Source organism: Bombus impatiens, unplaced genomic scaffold (assembly GCF_000188095.3).
Source record: "Bombus impatiens unplaced genomic scaffold, BIMP_2.2 scf_0377, whole genome shotgun sequence".
Classification (NCBI taxonomy): Eukaryota; Metazoa; Arthropoda; class Insecta; order Hymenoptera; family Apidae; genus Bombus; species Bombus impatiens.
The window spans coordinates 1,194,011-1,207,755 of record NT_176796.1 but is presented as its reverse complement, the minus strand read 5'-3'; the positions used below and the strand labels follow the sequence as shown (position 1 = coordinate 1,207,755).

General features: G+C 42.4%; 1 protein-coding gene across 5 annotated transcripts in view; it reads right to left on the bottom strand.

Annotated features, from left to right (window-relative positions):
* Positions 1-1,328: 1,328 nt before the first annotated feature.
* Positions 1,329-13,745, bottom strand: part of LOC100742427 (protein Skeletor, isoforms B/C) — a 53,595-nt gene continuing 41,178 nt past the window's right edge. For 4 of the 5 annotated variants that reach the window (XM_012386085.3, XM_012386086.3, XM_012386089.3 and 1 more), the window contains exons 5-12: positions 7,030-7,268; positions 6,760-6,940; positions 6,604-6,624; positions 6,098-6,488; positions 5,620-5,940; positions 5,334-5,457; positions 4,778-5,072; positions 1,329-4,664 (exon numbers count right to left, since the gene is read on the bottom strand). In XM_012386085.3, coding sequence (XP_012241508.1) covers positions 4,542-4,664; positions 4,778-5,072; positions 5,334-5,457; positions 5,620-5,940; positions 6,098-6,488; positions 6,604-6,624; positions 6,760-6,940; positions 7,030-7,268 — 1,695 coding nt within the window. In that variant the 3' untranslated portion in view covers positions 1,329-4,541. The remainder of the gene's footprint in view (positions 4,665-4,777; positions 5,073-5,333; positions 5,458-5,619; positions 5,941-6,097; positions 6,489-6,603; positions 6,625-6,759; positions 6,941-7,029; positions 7,269-13,745) is intronic. The other variant, XM_003489787.4, reaches the window with a different exon arrangement.

The window sequence follows — 13,745 nt, the reverse complement described above, 5'->3', positions numbered from 1 at the left end:
TGATACTCGTCGTTCAAAAATATAGATCCTTAGAATTTGTTAAACACAACTGAGGACGGTCTATCGTAATAAATCAATTCTTTCTTATCGACACCACTTTGTACGTTGTTCGTATCGCGCTGGCGAATAAAATCCTTCTGAATGTTTTGCGACTCTTAAACTCCATACCCGTACGCGTCCTCCATCTTTCGTTTCTTCTTCACACGTACGTCACACGCGTAGACGTACTTTATCAGCGAAAGCAAGAAAGCAGACTGTTTCACAAGAGCGCAAAGAGCCGAAGCGCCGATATACCGTTTCTCCCTTTTTTTCTCTCGCTCTCGACGCCGTGTTCTTAAGTGTGAAAATATATTCTACGACAAGGATAAGATTCACAAAGATATCCACTTTTAAAAGCCTTCCAGTTCTCTTCGCGATACATCGTTGAAACAAGAAGACCTTTGTCGTTACATACATATTGACAGTGTTATACATCCGTTCGATCGATCGACGCTATTAAAATCGCTAGTTCGAACGTTCTTCTTTACTTATCTCTACGGTTCGTTTGCCACTCGCTCGATCTTTCCCATTATCAATTCCGATCGATCTCGATTCTTCGCGCATTTCTGTCAGCGGTATCTGTCGATCCGCCATGTTCGTTTTTTCCTTTCTTATTTCTTCATCCGATCGTTCGAGATATCCGTCAGATGGCATTTGCGAAAAATCAGAGATACAAACGCCGATCTCGAGGACTCTCGACAATGTCCATGCAATTTCCTTACGTTCCAATTCAAACGACAGTCCGCTGTTGTCTTTTCTTTCATCCAATAAAACACTAATCGAGAACGTTTCGTCTGAAACCTTTCGAGCCTTACATTAGGGATATGTTCGTAGGGATATGTGAGCGGGTATAGTAGAGGGACAAAACTGGGTATAACAAATACAGAAGTTCTTCGAAACTATGAGCCAAGAAAGGATTACACAGGGAGGAACGCGCTTGAATACGAATTGAGCGCTAACGGTATAGAATCAGATTCTATCGGTCTCTTAGGTTCTTCTTTTTCGCTTAAATTCCTCGAGTTAATCGATTCTTGGATTCGTCGATTTCCTCCTCGACGAGAGGATCGACGCTTGTGGAAGGAAAGTTACACGAGTAAAACGCTATTTGAACTACGATACGAGAGACACAAAATGTAAACGTGTTTAACTGCTATAAGATAATCGCTAACGATTCGAAATTCACGCTTCGAACGTCGTACGCTGGAAACCAAGTACGTCGTTTCGTCGATCCGAACGACGGCCGATCGACCGTACGATCATCTTCGACGCTCGTACATATTCTCCATTCTCTTCTCATATTTTCTTCTTACGTGGTTTTTAAATTACACTTCGATACGGCGAGAAAAGAAGGTTTTCGCTTAACTTCTAAACTATCGTTTTTTTCTTTTTTTTTTTTATTCTCTCTCTCCTTAACTGCTAACAACTTGAGGGACGTCGCTCGGGCTGCTCCGTGAATATTCTACGGGACAAAGTGAAAACGAGAGACAAAGAGAGAGAAATAGTCGCGTGGAAAGTGCACATATACACGAAAGAGACGGACAGAGAGAAAAAGAGAGGAGAGGAGAGGAGAGGAGAGACGAGATTATTAAAAAGAGAAGATCTTTACATTCCTATCTAAAACTTTCGTTCGTTCTGTACACTCGTTTACAGCTAGTAGCTTAATGCCGGCGGAATTGTGCGCCGTTTAAATTCTCTTTTTCTACACTTACAACTCGAATAATTGATCCGTACAGATACATATTTGTCTTCTAACGAATGGCGTCTGCTGTCCTACGACCGAGCGTTTTCTTCGCGCGGCCATTCCTTCGACGAATCACCGTATCCGTTGTCCGATCTAATAACCGACAAACGCGATCGATCATTATCGGACGTTTGTACTTGAAAGGATCGAGCGTGATTATTGTCGGAATTTCAAAATTTAGAACAGTAAACCGTATCCACGAATATCGTCCAGCGTTGCTTTCGATCGTCGCGATCGTCGTTCGGATACGTTTTACCATCCCCTCGATAAAATATAGAACTCTTTGGTCGCGATTAATCGCGTTATTGTCCGAGTAACATTGGCGAACGAACGATCGATCCTTACGGTTTCAACAGCTCGTTTATTGTCTCGAGTAAAAGCGGGAAACGCGGGGACAGCGAGTTTCGTCGTGTCCGGCGTCTTTCGAAACGTTCCTTTCTCTCGCGGCTCGCGCGTAAATCGCTGGATTCATCGGAGCAGCCCCTCTGAATTTCCGATCCGGCAAGTCGGTATTATATTATTGTCGTTCACAGAAGTAGGAGTTTTATATCCGCTTACATGCTACGATCCGCCTCGCTCTTTCGAAGGACTCGCTTAGAAAGAAGAATAACAGATACGATAAGGGAGAAGGGACGAAGAAAAGCAGTGAGACGAGGAAGAAGAACGAAAATGGCGACGAGGATGCGTTATTCTAAGGTGTACAGACCCGAAGAAAATCATGTGGAATCGCGTGGTATTCTCTGGAGGATCGCCGTCGAGCATCGCCGGAAATATCGCAATCCGGACGCGTTCAATCGACACGGCGATCAAACGAATCTTCGGTTTCGCCTTATGGTCGCTTAATTAACTTTACAAACGCGTGTAATACGTAGTATCCTTACTTGACACTGTTGTTTCTTTGACGCATCTCGCTTAAAAGCTCGAGCAACGATGTCCAACGTGCGTATTCGTTGCTTGTTTACGCGTGTTGCTCGAAGTGGAGCCGATCCTTTTGATCCATCGTAAATCGAAGGTAGAGCAGAACGGTATAAACCGTTGTGCTAGGTATTTGTCCAATCGTCATTGTCATTTTGGTTATCGCGATTGATAAGCGCGGACGAATACAAACTGGACAACGTTGACAGCTAAACGATGTAAATTTCCGAATTTTCTTTCATATTTATGCATGTAGTACCTCGCATAATGTATGTATGTTTAATATATATATATATCTGTGTGTGCGTGTGTGTGTTTTTGTGTATGTATATATATATATAATGTTTATGTTAGGTATGAATGCATATGTAATTAAATACAGGCTGGTCTTCGTGCGTTAAGCAATCGGAATTGCAAAGAATTTTGTTGACTGCTGGCAATTTTGAGGACACCCCGTTACTTAGAATCTGGACACTGCATAGTTTTTATTATTCACGTTTAAAAAGAGGGAGAGATATATCGTTTCTTTTCTTTTTTTGCTACCTCGTTAATCTCTACGTTTCTAGAGTGATTATGTATTTTTCTGATTTCTTGGTTGCACGACATCTCATTCCTTGCACGTATCGCGCTACCTGTTCGCTTGTCGTTACGTCTTCGTGAATCGATTTCGATTGCATTCCCCAGTTAAAACAGACTAAACTGTCTCACTCGATACATCCTTGCGAAACGAAACATCAGCGTTAACATTCGGTTCTATGAATTGACCACGTACGGATACGTTCAACGCGCAAGAAACCAGCTCCTAAGTACTACAGGGTATCTCTTGTCCGAGTGGTTCCTAATTCGTGTAATTAGAGAAGTTCATTATCTGTACCCAAGGCACATTTTATACTTTCATTCCGTTTTAGGAAGGTCCACTCTATAGTATGTACATATTATAGCATTGTTACACGTATAGGGGATAGTTTGCAACTGTATCACCCTTAAATTACATAATGTCTGACGTTACCTTGTACATATTTCCCCGTTTTTTTTTTCTTCAGCGATTCCTTCATCGTTTACTACCCTACGTATTATTGTCAAGTCGACAGCATTTATAAATGTATATCTTAAGTACTACTCGATCTTTAATGTTACATTATACTCGACTATAGCTTTGTGCAAAATTTACATTGTACATGTACCACGGATACTTTCCCCGTTCTTTCGTTTATCACCGATATACGCATCGATCTACACCGATCGATTCTGCTCGATAAATTATAATATCCCTCCCTGTACCCACGATGAACAATACAAGTTTCACGTTATTGTCAGAAATTATCCACGTTTATACCCCGCTCCCGAATTATTATTATTGTCAGAAATTATTCTCGCTCTCCTTTTCCTAAGTAGTCTCTTAAATTCTTAAACGTTAAAAATCACCTCGAATCTCGTTCTCCTCAAGTGCCGTGTTAATACGTGTATGTATGTATGTATACAATATATATAATTATATATATATATGTGTGTATATATAAATATACATATACATATACATATACATATATATAGTATAATATGAAATATTGAATCTGATAGAGATCTTAAAAATATTCTGCTAATCTGTTACGTACGATTAAACCTTACGAGCTAAGTACTTTCTTACAACCTTGTATCGTGTTCAGCAGATTTTAACAATCGCCTTTTTTTGTTTTTGTTTTATCACCGTCGTTATCTACGCGAGTTTCCTTCGAATCCGAATTTACCTTTCCCTTCGTCTCGTTTTGTTTCAGATCTAGCCTTGCGATCGCACGTACGCTCGTAACTCCTCGCGTATTGTTTTAGGCAATGTTTAAGGGTTAATTCATCTTATGAATTGTAACATACCGACGACGAACGTCGTTGTAACCATCGACAGTAACGGCACGGCCGCGTGTGCGTCGTTGACAACGTTTATCTTCCAGCCCAGGTTATTGTGCGTGTAACACTGCGGAGACAAATTGTTCTCGTTCTTATAACGTTCTTTATTCGCGACAAGATCATGGCAAAAGCGTCGATCTCGCGTTCATACGATGTCGATTGTATCTTTATGAATCGTACCTGATAATAGACCAAATCCGGAGTATCTTCAGCCACGGTCCAAACGAGTTTAGCGGGCTCACCCTTGTCACACTCTAGTCTAAGGGTTTCAAAGAAATTCTCAAAAGTTTCCATATCCGCGCTCATGTCTACCGTCTTGTGAACCCATTCGCAGTAACGACCAGCCGCCGTGGGATAAGGATATCCGTCCGTGTCGTATTTTACTCCAGCAAACACTCTCTGTGCCCTTTGCTCTGTCTCGGTCTTTTGACCGAATCCACCCTCTGGACTGTCGGTGATATAAAATGGATGGTACCTACAGGAAAGAAATCGCGTTCTTGCACTCTACGCGAAGCAGAAACTTACCATTTCGCAGGTAATTTCGAAAAGAAACAGTTCGTAAAACAATGGCTTCGACGATACGTTCGAAAATTCTATGGAAAATTGTAATCGAATGGCAGTGAACGACGTATGCCGGCGCTACGAATTTCCTATAATTATCGAACATCGAAGGAGCGGCGAAATGAAGGAAACAGAATACAAACCGGACTAATAATAGTTTGAAATTTCAACTCGCCTTGCTGGATTAGCCGGATCGTTCCCACCTTCGACTATGAACGTGTACGTCTGTCCTCTCTCCACTGTGATTTCAGGGATCAGCAAGTCGTTGATGTACCACGCGATTCCCCAAGCAGGTTGTCCTACGTTTTAATCGCCGATCATTACGATATTCGAACAACGCGACACGAACGTATAAAAAAGATACGGGATAAAACGATTTGTTAAAAATAATAGCCCAAGGTTCTCTCGTTAACGCTCGTTTTAAAAGCTATCCAACGAACGTAGCATACAAGCAAGGATACCTGTGATCCTCGTGTATCCTCTTTTGCCACCAGCGGGTCCGATCCTCGTGCTGAAGGTAGTTTCGTTGGTGATTACGGCTGCTGGCCAGGGTTCGATGTCAGACATGTCCGGGAGGTTGTAGAGGGAATTTGTACACTCGTGCACGTTCCTCGACGTAAAATCAATACGAATGTCCTCGTTCGTCCTGTCGAAACTGTGATGAGCATTGGCTTCTCCTCTCATATTCAGAGGTCCTATCGCCGCGATTACGCTCGTCTCCGTGTTCGGGATCATTCTGTCCTTTACCGGCTCGTTTGTACTCATAGGTCTCATATAAGTAACTGAAATGTTGATCGCGAACGTTACGTCACGCTGTAATCTTCCACGATAAATGAAATAAATAAATTTAATACACTTTGTCCTAATTGATTAGTACGTATATAAATGCCACGATAAGTACAAATGCTTTTGGCGATCATTGAAAAAGTAATTTCTTACCTGTCGTCACGCCGTTCTTTCGTTCTCCGTGCACAAGAACGGCGTCGTTCTTCCCTCCGACCCTTTCATCGGGACACACACCCTTCTTGCCGTCGCATTGAGCGTAATCCGACAAATAATAGTCGACCGCGATGAATTTACCGGTTCTGTTGTCGTAAGCGACCACGACCACGTCGCCACCGATCATCTCGGGCTTTCCTTCGCGACCGGATAAACCGAACGCAACGTACTGGTCCTCGTTGATCCGGCCGGACACTCTGATCTGGATATCGTCTCCTATCATCTCCCACTGGACCTGCACACGGCCCTCCATTATCTCTTTGCAGTTGGTCAGCTCGAGTTTCGACAGAGGCGGCGTTTCCTTGTCCGGCGGTGGTGGCGTGCTGCTTGTCTGCAAAAACAAGGCAAGTTTTTGCCTTTTACATAGGAGCCACGCTTGTATTTAAAACGGATGATCGTTTCTGACACGTGGAAATCGTCTGTTTGATAGACTCTACGTTACTTACAGGATCGTACCACCAAGGCGGCTATCCCGATAAAAATACATTTCGTTAATGAAATGTCAGATTCAATTGAACGAACGTAACTTTCGTTTTTTAACAGGTGCATGAATACTAAGAAATGAAATTCAGTTTGTTCGCGAACAGTTCGTTTCCAGTTACCGCGATCTTTGTCTGTCCAAGAGCCGGTGGAACGTCGAGGTCCTTCGGGATCATAACGTGTCCAAAGTTGTGCTTAAACTGAACGCACCAAACCGACAGCCAGTCGATGTCGTGCACGGTCAAGTTAGCCGGCAGAACGATTTCTATGTCCGCTCCTTGATAACCGCTTAATGGCGCCAAGCTGTAAAATGCGAATGCTCGTTTTTTATTCGTAACGCACGAAGTCTAAAGGAAAGTTCGAACGGATGGAATAGATCAAGTACGACGTACCTTTGTCTCTCGCTCGGTACTTTGATGCCAAACGTGTTGGGCTCCGAGCCGTTTCCAACCCAGAAATAAGCGTCAGGACCGGCGCCGTCGTAATGCAGATTCGGGATGTAAATAGTTTTGCAATCTAAGATGGTGATGTTGCCGCTGCGGAGGCCGTGCGCCAACCTCGAGAATTCAGGCAGCACTCTGGCCTTCGGCGCTTTCAGGTTCGCCGGGATGAAAACGTCTCCGAAGTTCACCTGCGGCAAATTAGACGTAAGTTTGATTCGATCCAACATTTGCACCGATGAAATCCCAGCGACGGAATAGCGTCGACGTATAACGCGACAATTTAAAGTTGAGGTTTCTCAGAGTTGCACGGGACATTGCATTCTCTAACTTTTCTGATCTTCCTGTCGAAGAGATTTCTTCCAGTCTCGCGTGGGACCGAGTTTCACGAAAAAGTCGAGCGATTCGAAGGTTCGATTTCCCTGTCGAAGGTAAAGGATCAAGAGGGCAGGCAGAGGGAGAGAGAGAGAGAAAGAGAGAACGAGAAAGAGAGAGATTTCCGGCGTCGAACAGGAACCGTCTCATCAAGCTGTCTTTCAGAGACCGCATATTTACACCCTGCCAGTCGAAAAAGTCGATCTATCATTCCTTACCCCCTGTTGAAGCTGACGTATCGATAGGGCCTGGTTTGGGGTCGTTTATATTCTAAGTTCCGTCAAACGTCTGAATAAGCGAGACGAGGGAAGCACAGGAGTGGAATAACGATAGAAAGAAAAAGAGAGGAACGCGATTGGAGAGGTGGAGGTTTAAAGGGCGAAAGAGAGAGAGAGAGAGAGAGAGAGAACCGACGAAAGTAGAGAAAGAAAGATCTCGAGCGGGACCTCGTAAAATCCGAGAAACGGATTCCACCCCGTATACAGGGTGATCTACTCGCTTATCCCCTGGGGAACGTTTTATGGGAGAAAATTCAGCGCTCGCGACGATTTCTCAACTCATTCCGTAACCCTGGACAAATCTATTTCGCGTACGATACAGTTTTATACACTTCCTCTTTCTCCCCTTCTATTCTCTGCTCCTTTTTTCTCCCATTTTCACGCCGTTTTTAAGTCATTTAAAAATATTTAAAAAACGTTTGCTAATCGCTTTGTTTCAGATCGATCAAGAGACTCTGCAAATTTATATGTACAGCGAGTTATTTCGTTTTCGACCATTTTATTCGATCCGAACGTGCCAATTTTGTTTCGACTATTTAAGGATATTTCAATAGGTTCAAGCATCTACTTGCACGTGTGATTGGCGTAGACCGATTAACCGGCTCTGTCGGCCGCTATTTTTCTATTGTCTTTTTTATCGACTCCTCGAGAAGTGTGCCAAGAGTGGAAGATTGAAAAGTCGGTGAATATCTTCGACGTCTTCGATATTCCGCTCAAGGCTACTGTATACGTGGCCTGATTCCGCCCGTTTCGAGATGTTCTTTGGAACCGACTCGCAGACTTTTGTCTACAAAGAAATCGATACGCGCGATACCTTGAACCGACGATATGAGTTTTCCATATCAGGGTCGCCGGATTCGTTAAATTATTTGCTTTTCCCTACCGACAAGCTTTTCGAGTCACGGAAGAACGTCGCTGCAATTGGGCCAAGAAATTTCCAGGAGAACCACTCTCCCGGCAACTTTGTCGTTTTTCTTGTCTCGGCAACTTGATCCATCGATGAACGGCGCGGAAAATTTCGAACAGCGATTCCTCAAAAATCGTTCTTTCACTTTCGTCTTGAACCGATCGTACGAGCCTCTTCGAAGCGTGGAATTTCACGAACTTACAAATTCATCTATTCCGTTGCAGACCGATTTCTAGTTAAAACGTATAACGTACGACGATCCTGACGAACTTGCTTGCGAACTAGTCGCTCTGTTCTTTATCTTGAAACTGGTCACCTTTGTCGTTGCCTCTTTAATCGTTTCCTTCGCAACGCTCCTTCCACGTGATCTTATTTTCGCGATTACTTTTCCAATACCAACCGACGATGATAACACGAATTGTCTCGCAAGGCAAGCACGCGTCACTGACTCGAACCAGGGTAGATACATCCAGGTAGGTAGGAAAAATCGCAGGTAAAAACGCGCGTGAATGGGACTGGAGCTTGGGCGAAGGATCGACTAGCCGATTACTCGATTAATAATTTTCCGGCGAGGCAGGAAGTTGGCGAGCAAAAGAACTTCGCGGCGTCGCTTTTAAAAATTAATCTTCCACCGATGTACACTCTTTTTGGCCATTCAACCGGCAAATTAACGTTCACCTTTATTTTTAAAGCTCAACGCGATCGGAGAACGTCGAAGGAAATTAAACATTTGGACGGACCGATTGGAAACGACGGAAGAAAACGGATGCGAAACTTTTCGCCATTGTCTACGAAGTTTTCGTCGGCATTATGTCGGCGCCCGGAAAGCAAAGTAGCTCCCTTTGAGTTCTCCCGAGTCCGCACTTCGTCGAATACTAATTCCATCGTTAATAATAATGATTATCGGCAAGCCGGGCTCGACGTTTCCCTTCCCGTCGGCTGAGTTTGAAATTTGCACGCGCATTAATCCCATTTCGTTTAAGGGCTCGTCAATCATATCCACCCTCTGCGAGTGGTTATGTGCTCGCGTATACGCAGACAGTGCTATAGACAGACACACAGAAAGAGAGAGAGAGAGAGAGAGAGAGAGAGAGAGGAGCGGAGATGCTGGCTACCAATGAACTAGAACTCGAGCTTAATGGTGTTTTGAGTGGGCGAGATCTTCTGAAAATTGGTGCTTATGCGAGTATGCGAGTCGAGGGTCCAGCCGAGTTTGCACGTTGGGTCCCCGGATGAATGAATTACTCGTCGATTAATTCGTTGTTACTCGACGTACTCGATACCGTACGATGTTGTTCAAACGTACACGAGGGAGAAGGTAATTTCGAAAACAATTTAAGGTGCCTACGCGTAAAGCGTTTTACGCGAAAGAAATTCCATTGAAAACGGGACAATGGTTGTGTAACTTTGGTATTCACGTTGCGATTAATTACGTTGTAAATTTACGAAATCGTGGGCGCTATAATACGAAACGTTCGAATCTGACAGCACCCACGCGTCTTCCTTCGATATTTAACGACAACCCTTAGCATTAAACGCAGACATCGTCCAACGAATACCTTTTATTTACGATCACCCACGCGATTCCACGATCTTCCTTGAAACGTTATACCTTCGATTAAAACGAACTTGCTCGATATTTTTCGCCAAACGTTCACTTTGCCTCTTTCACGCGGATCTTGCGCGAGATCCATTCGCCCGTCCATCCCGGACAGTTTACGCGCTAAAACTTTTCATCTCGCTTTCCAACATCGATTTTCCCCCGGAAGCCATCGCGCGGCCTCCGTAGGAATGCCATTGTTTTCGCGATAATCGCTAAAGGCCGGGAACACCGAAAGTCGCGATACTTCGACGTCGATCGTCGAACGGATCGCGTGCCGCGTACGGTATCATCCGTAGCCAATAATTAATCGCCCTTTATCGAACTAGCTTCTGATAAACTTTCCATTCGAACGAAATTCCATTCGAACGACGTTCCCCTTTACGTCGAACTTTTTTCATTATCAGATAAGAATCGCTAATGTCCGACTAGACTCGTGTTTCTGCTAATAATCGTCGATGGAAAATTCGATAAATAATTTCCTCGAAAATGATCCGAATATTATTACTCGGAATTGTAATCGATCGGAGGAATAAAATTTCCGGTAAATTGAAGTCGCGCGAAGGGAAGACACCGGCAGTTTATAAATCGGGATACGATGGTCACGAGGGATCCTCGTCGATCCGGTACCTTTGATCTGGTCGTTATAGGCCGGTGGAAGTTTCACCGAGGGTTACTGCAGCCCCTAATAGACTGTTTATCTCGTAAGCTGGGATTTAGATTCGAATCGGGTTCTATTATGCGAGTCTTGAGTCTATGTATGCGCCATGCGCGCACCCCTGCGTAAATCTCTTTAAATCTAATGTCTTCCGCGTAACACAGTGAACGTTTTTCCGTGCCAAATGGCAATGGATATAAATTATAAACTCGCGATCACGCGTCACAAGAATGCGAAGGTTCGAAGAAAATTCGAAGGTTTGCAGATTCGAAGATTTAAAATCTCGGATTATACCTGTTCTCAGAGAACAAGATTTCCGAATAAATTCACCGCGATCATTTTTCTTACGTTATTTTCGAAAAAAACGTGACCAAGACCCCGGTCGGTTGATTTGGATTAAGACCCGTACCGCCCCATGAACGCAATTCACGGGGGTGGTCCCCGTGGACGGGTGCGATACGACCGATGCTGATATACTCGTTATAACCAAGGCGGGTGCCCGAGCAGTCGATATTCAATCAAATAAATCCCCCTAACAAACTGGAGAGTCAGAGATAGCATCAAGAAACAATCCCGAGGAAAGGGAGGCGACTACACGATCAAGGACGAACGGATCTAATAATCTGCCCTTGTAACTGAAAAATATCGTCTCTGTACGTTTCCCTTCGCCTTTACATTCACCAATTATTATTGTACTTTGATCCCTTTAATATCTCGGAAAGAAATTGCCCGAATGGATTCTCGTTAATTTACGATAATTTGAGGAAACGATCCAAGTGTTGGTAAAATTAAGATACAGACTCTAGAACGACTCTAGAAAGAATCCAAATAAAGTTGTATTAAAATTTCGATCCAAAACTAATATAACAATTGCTTCTGTTAAAACAAGTAAACGTAAGATTAGCAAAATTATCGTAATAAAAATTGATCGAGGAAATAAATGAATCTAATCGTAACTTACAGAAGCTACCACGTGTCCGATACAGCGATACACACATCGATTCTATCTTTCTCCCCAAAGCTTTCATCCGTGTTTGTCGATCCCTTAGCGATAATCTCAGCAGTGGAGGCTAATAATTACGAAGGAAAGAAAGAAACGGGACGACGATGCATCCGAATCTGAGGGATTCCGAACAAGTCATAGCCGTATATTATTTTAGCACCTTATCAGCTCCGTATCGCCGTCAGACAGGCAGGCGTTCCCCTTCGGGATTGGTCACCCCCTGTTGCGAGGCGCACGTTCTTACGGAAATTGAGACATCGAGCCTCGTTAGGCTCGATAGCAACGCCCCTTATCCCTGTTCTTCGTCAAACGAGAGCAAACGCACGTTATGTTGCACTTTACTGCTACCGGGCCGGCGATTCTAGTCTGTCGCGATTATCGTTCGACGTCGTGCCAACAGACGATTAAATTGATAACGCAGTCACGACGTTGTCTCAACGTCTAGACGATCTTACGACGTCCGAGATTTCTCGGTTAATCGTTCGATCAGGTAAAGTATCAAAATATAAAGTATTTTCAAGCGAGGTAAATAATTTGTACGAGGTAGGACGATGACGAATGGATTCGAAGGTCAAGCGTAGATGGACGAAGGATATAGCGTGGAACAAGGTCAGGAAGTATCATCGCGTTTGTACGAGGCTCTCGTGAAATTCCGATCCTGGCAATTGGCCGAACCTTGGAAATCGGAGCTAAAAAGGACCGCTTCTATCAAGCAGCGTCCGTTGGATTTAAAGCAGATGATAAATTAAAAGAGCCTCCCCTCCTCGTAATTCCTCTATATCTTAGCCGGCGGATTTAATGGAACTTTTTTTAATCGAAACTTTATACTAACCGGGGATAAGCTCCCGTTAAATACGTTTCACCAGTCTAATTACATGGATTTCTCGCGTCACTTCGAACTTCTTTCCGACCGAGCTGTTTCCACGCGCGCCGCCTGGGGACTGATATCGGTTTATAAACTTGCCAACGTAATTGCTCCACGCTCTGTACCATATTACTCGATATTTATATATTTCCTCGAACTCGTTTCCTATTTAACTAATACGTTTTTATCGACGGAAAGATTCGTGAAATATCAAAAAAAAAAAAAAAAAAAAAAAAAAAAAAAAAAAAAAAAAAAAAAAAAAAAAAAAAAAAAAAAAAAAAAAAAAAAAAAAAAAAAAAAAAAAAAAAAAAAAAAAAAAAAAAAAAAAAAAAAAAAAAAAAAAAAAAAAAAAAAAAAAAAAAAAAAAAAAAAAAAAAAAAAAAAAAAAAAAAAAAAAAAAAAAAAAAAAAAAAAAAAAAAAAAAAAAAAAAAAAAAAAAAAAAAAAAAAAAAAAAAAAAAAAAAAAAAAAAAAAAAAAAAAAAAAAAAAAAAAAAAAAAAAAAAAAAAAAAAAAAAAAAAAAAAAAAAAAAAAAAAAAAAAAAAAAAAAAAAAAAAAAAAAAAAAAAAAAAAAAAAAAAAAAAAAAAAAAAAAAAAAAAAAAAAAAAAAAAAAAAAAAAAAAAAAAAAAAAAAAAAAAAAAAAAAAAAAAAAAAAAAAAAAAAAAAAAGAAAAGAAAAGAAAAGAAGAAAGAATAGCAAATAACGCGATAAAATATTTACGTTAAACGTCTCTAAAGTCTCTGGGAAATGTGGATTACGCGAGCGTACCGATCTAGGGCGCACGGTCCAGGTTCATTCGCGAAATCCTTGGAAATTTAATTACACCTCGGTGCCGGAGGTTATCAGAAAGTGGCGTGTCGCGTGATTTCTGAATAGGGCCGACCAATTGCCAAGGTATACAGCGTCGCCGACGGAGCAACATCAGCAGCGGATTCCCTCCCTGTTCTGCACGGAATGACGAAACTTTCCCGGCTGCAGGAGG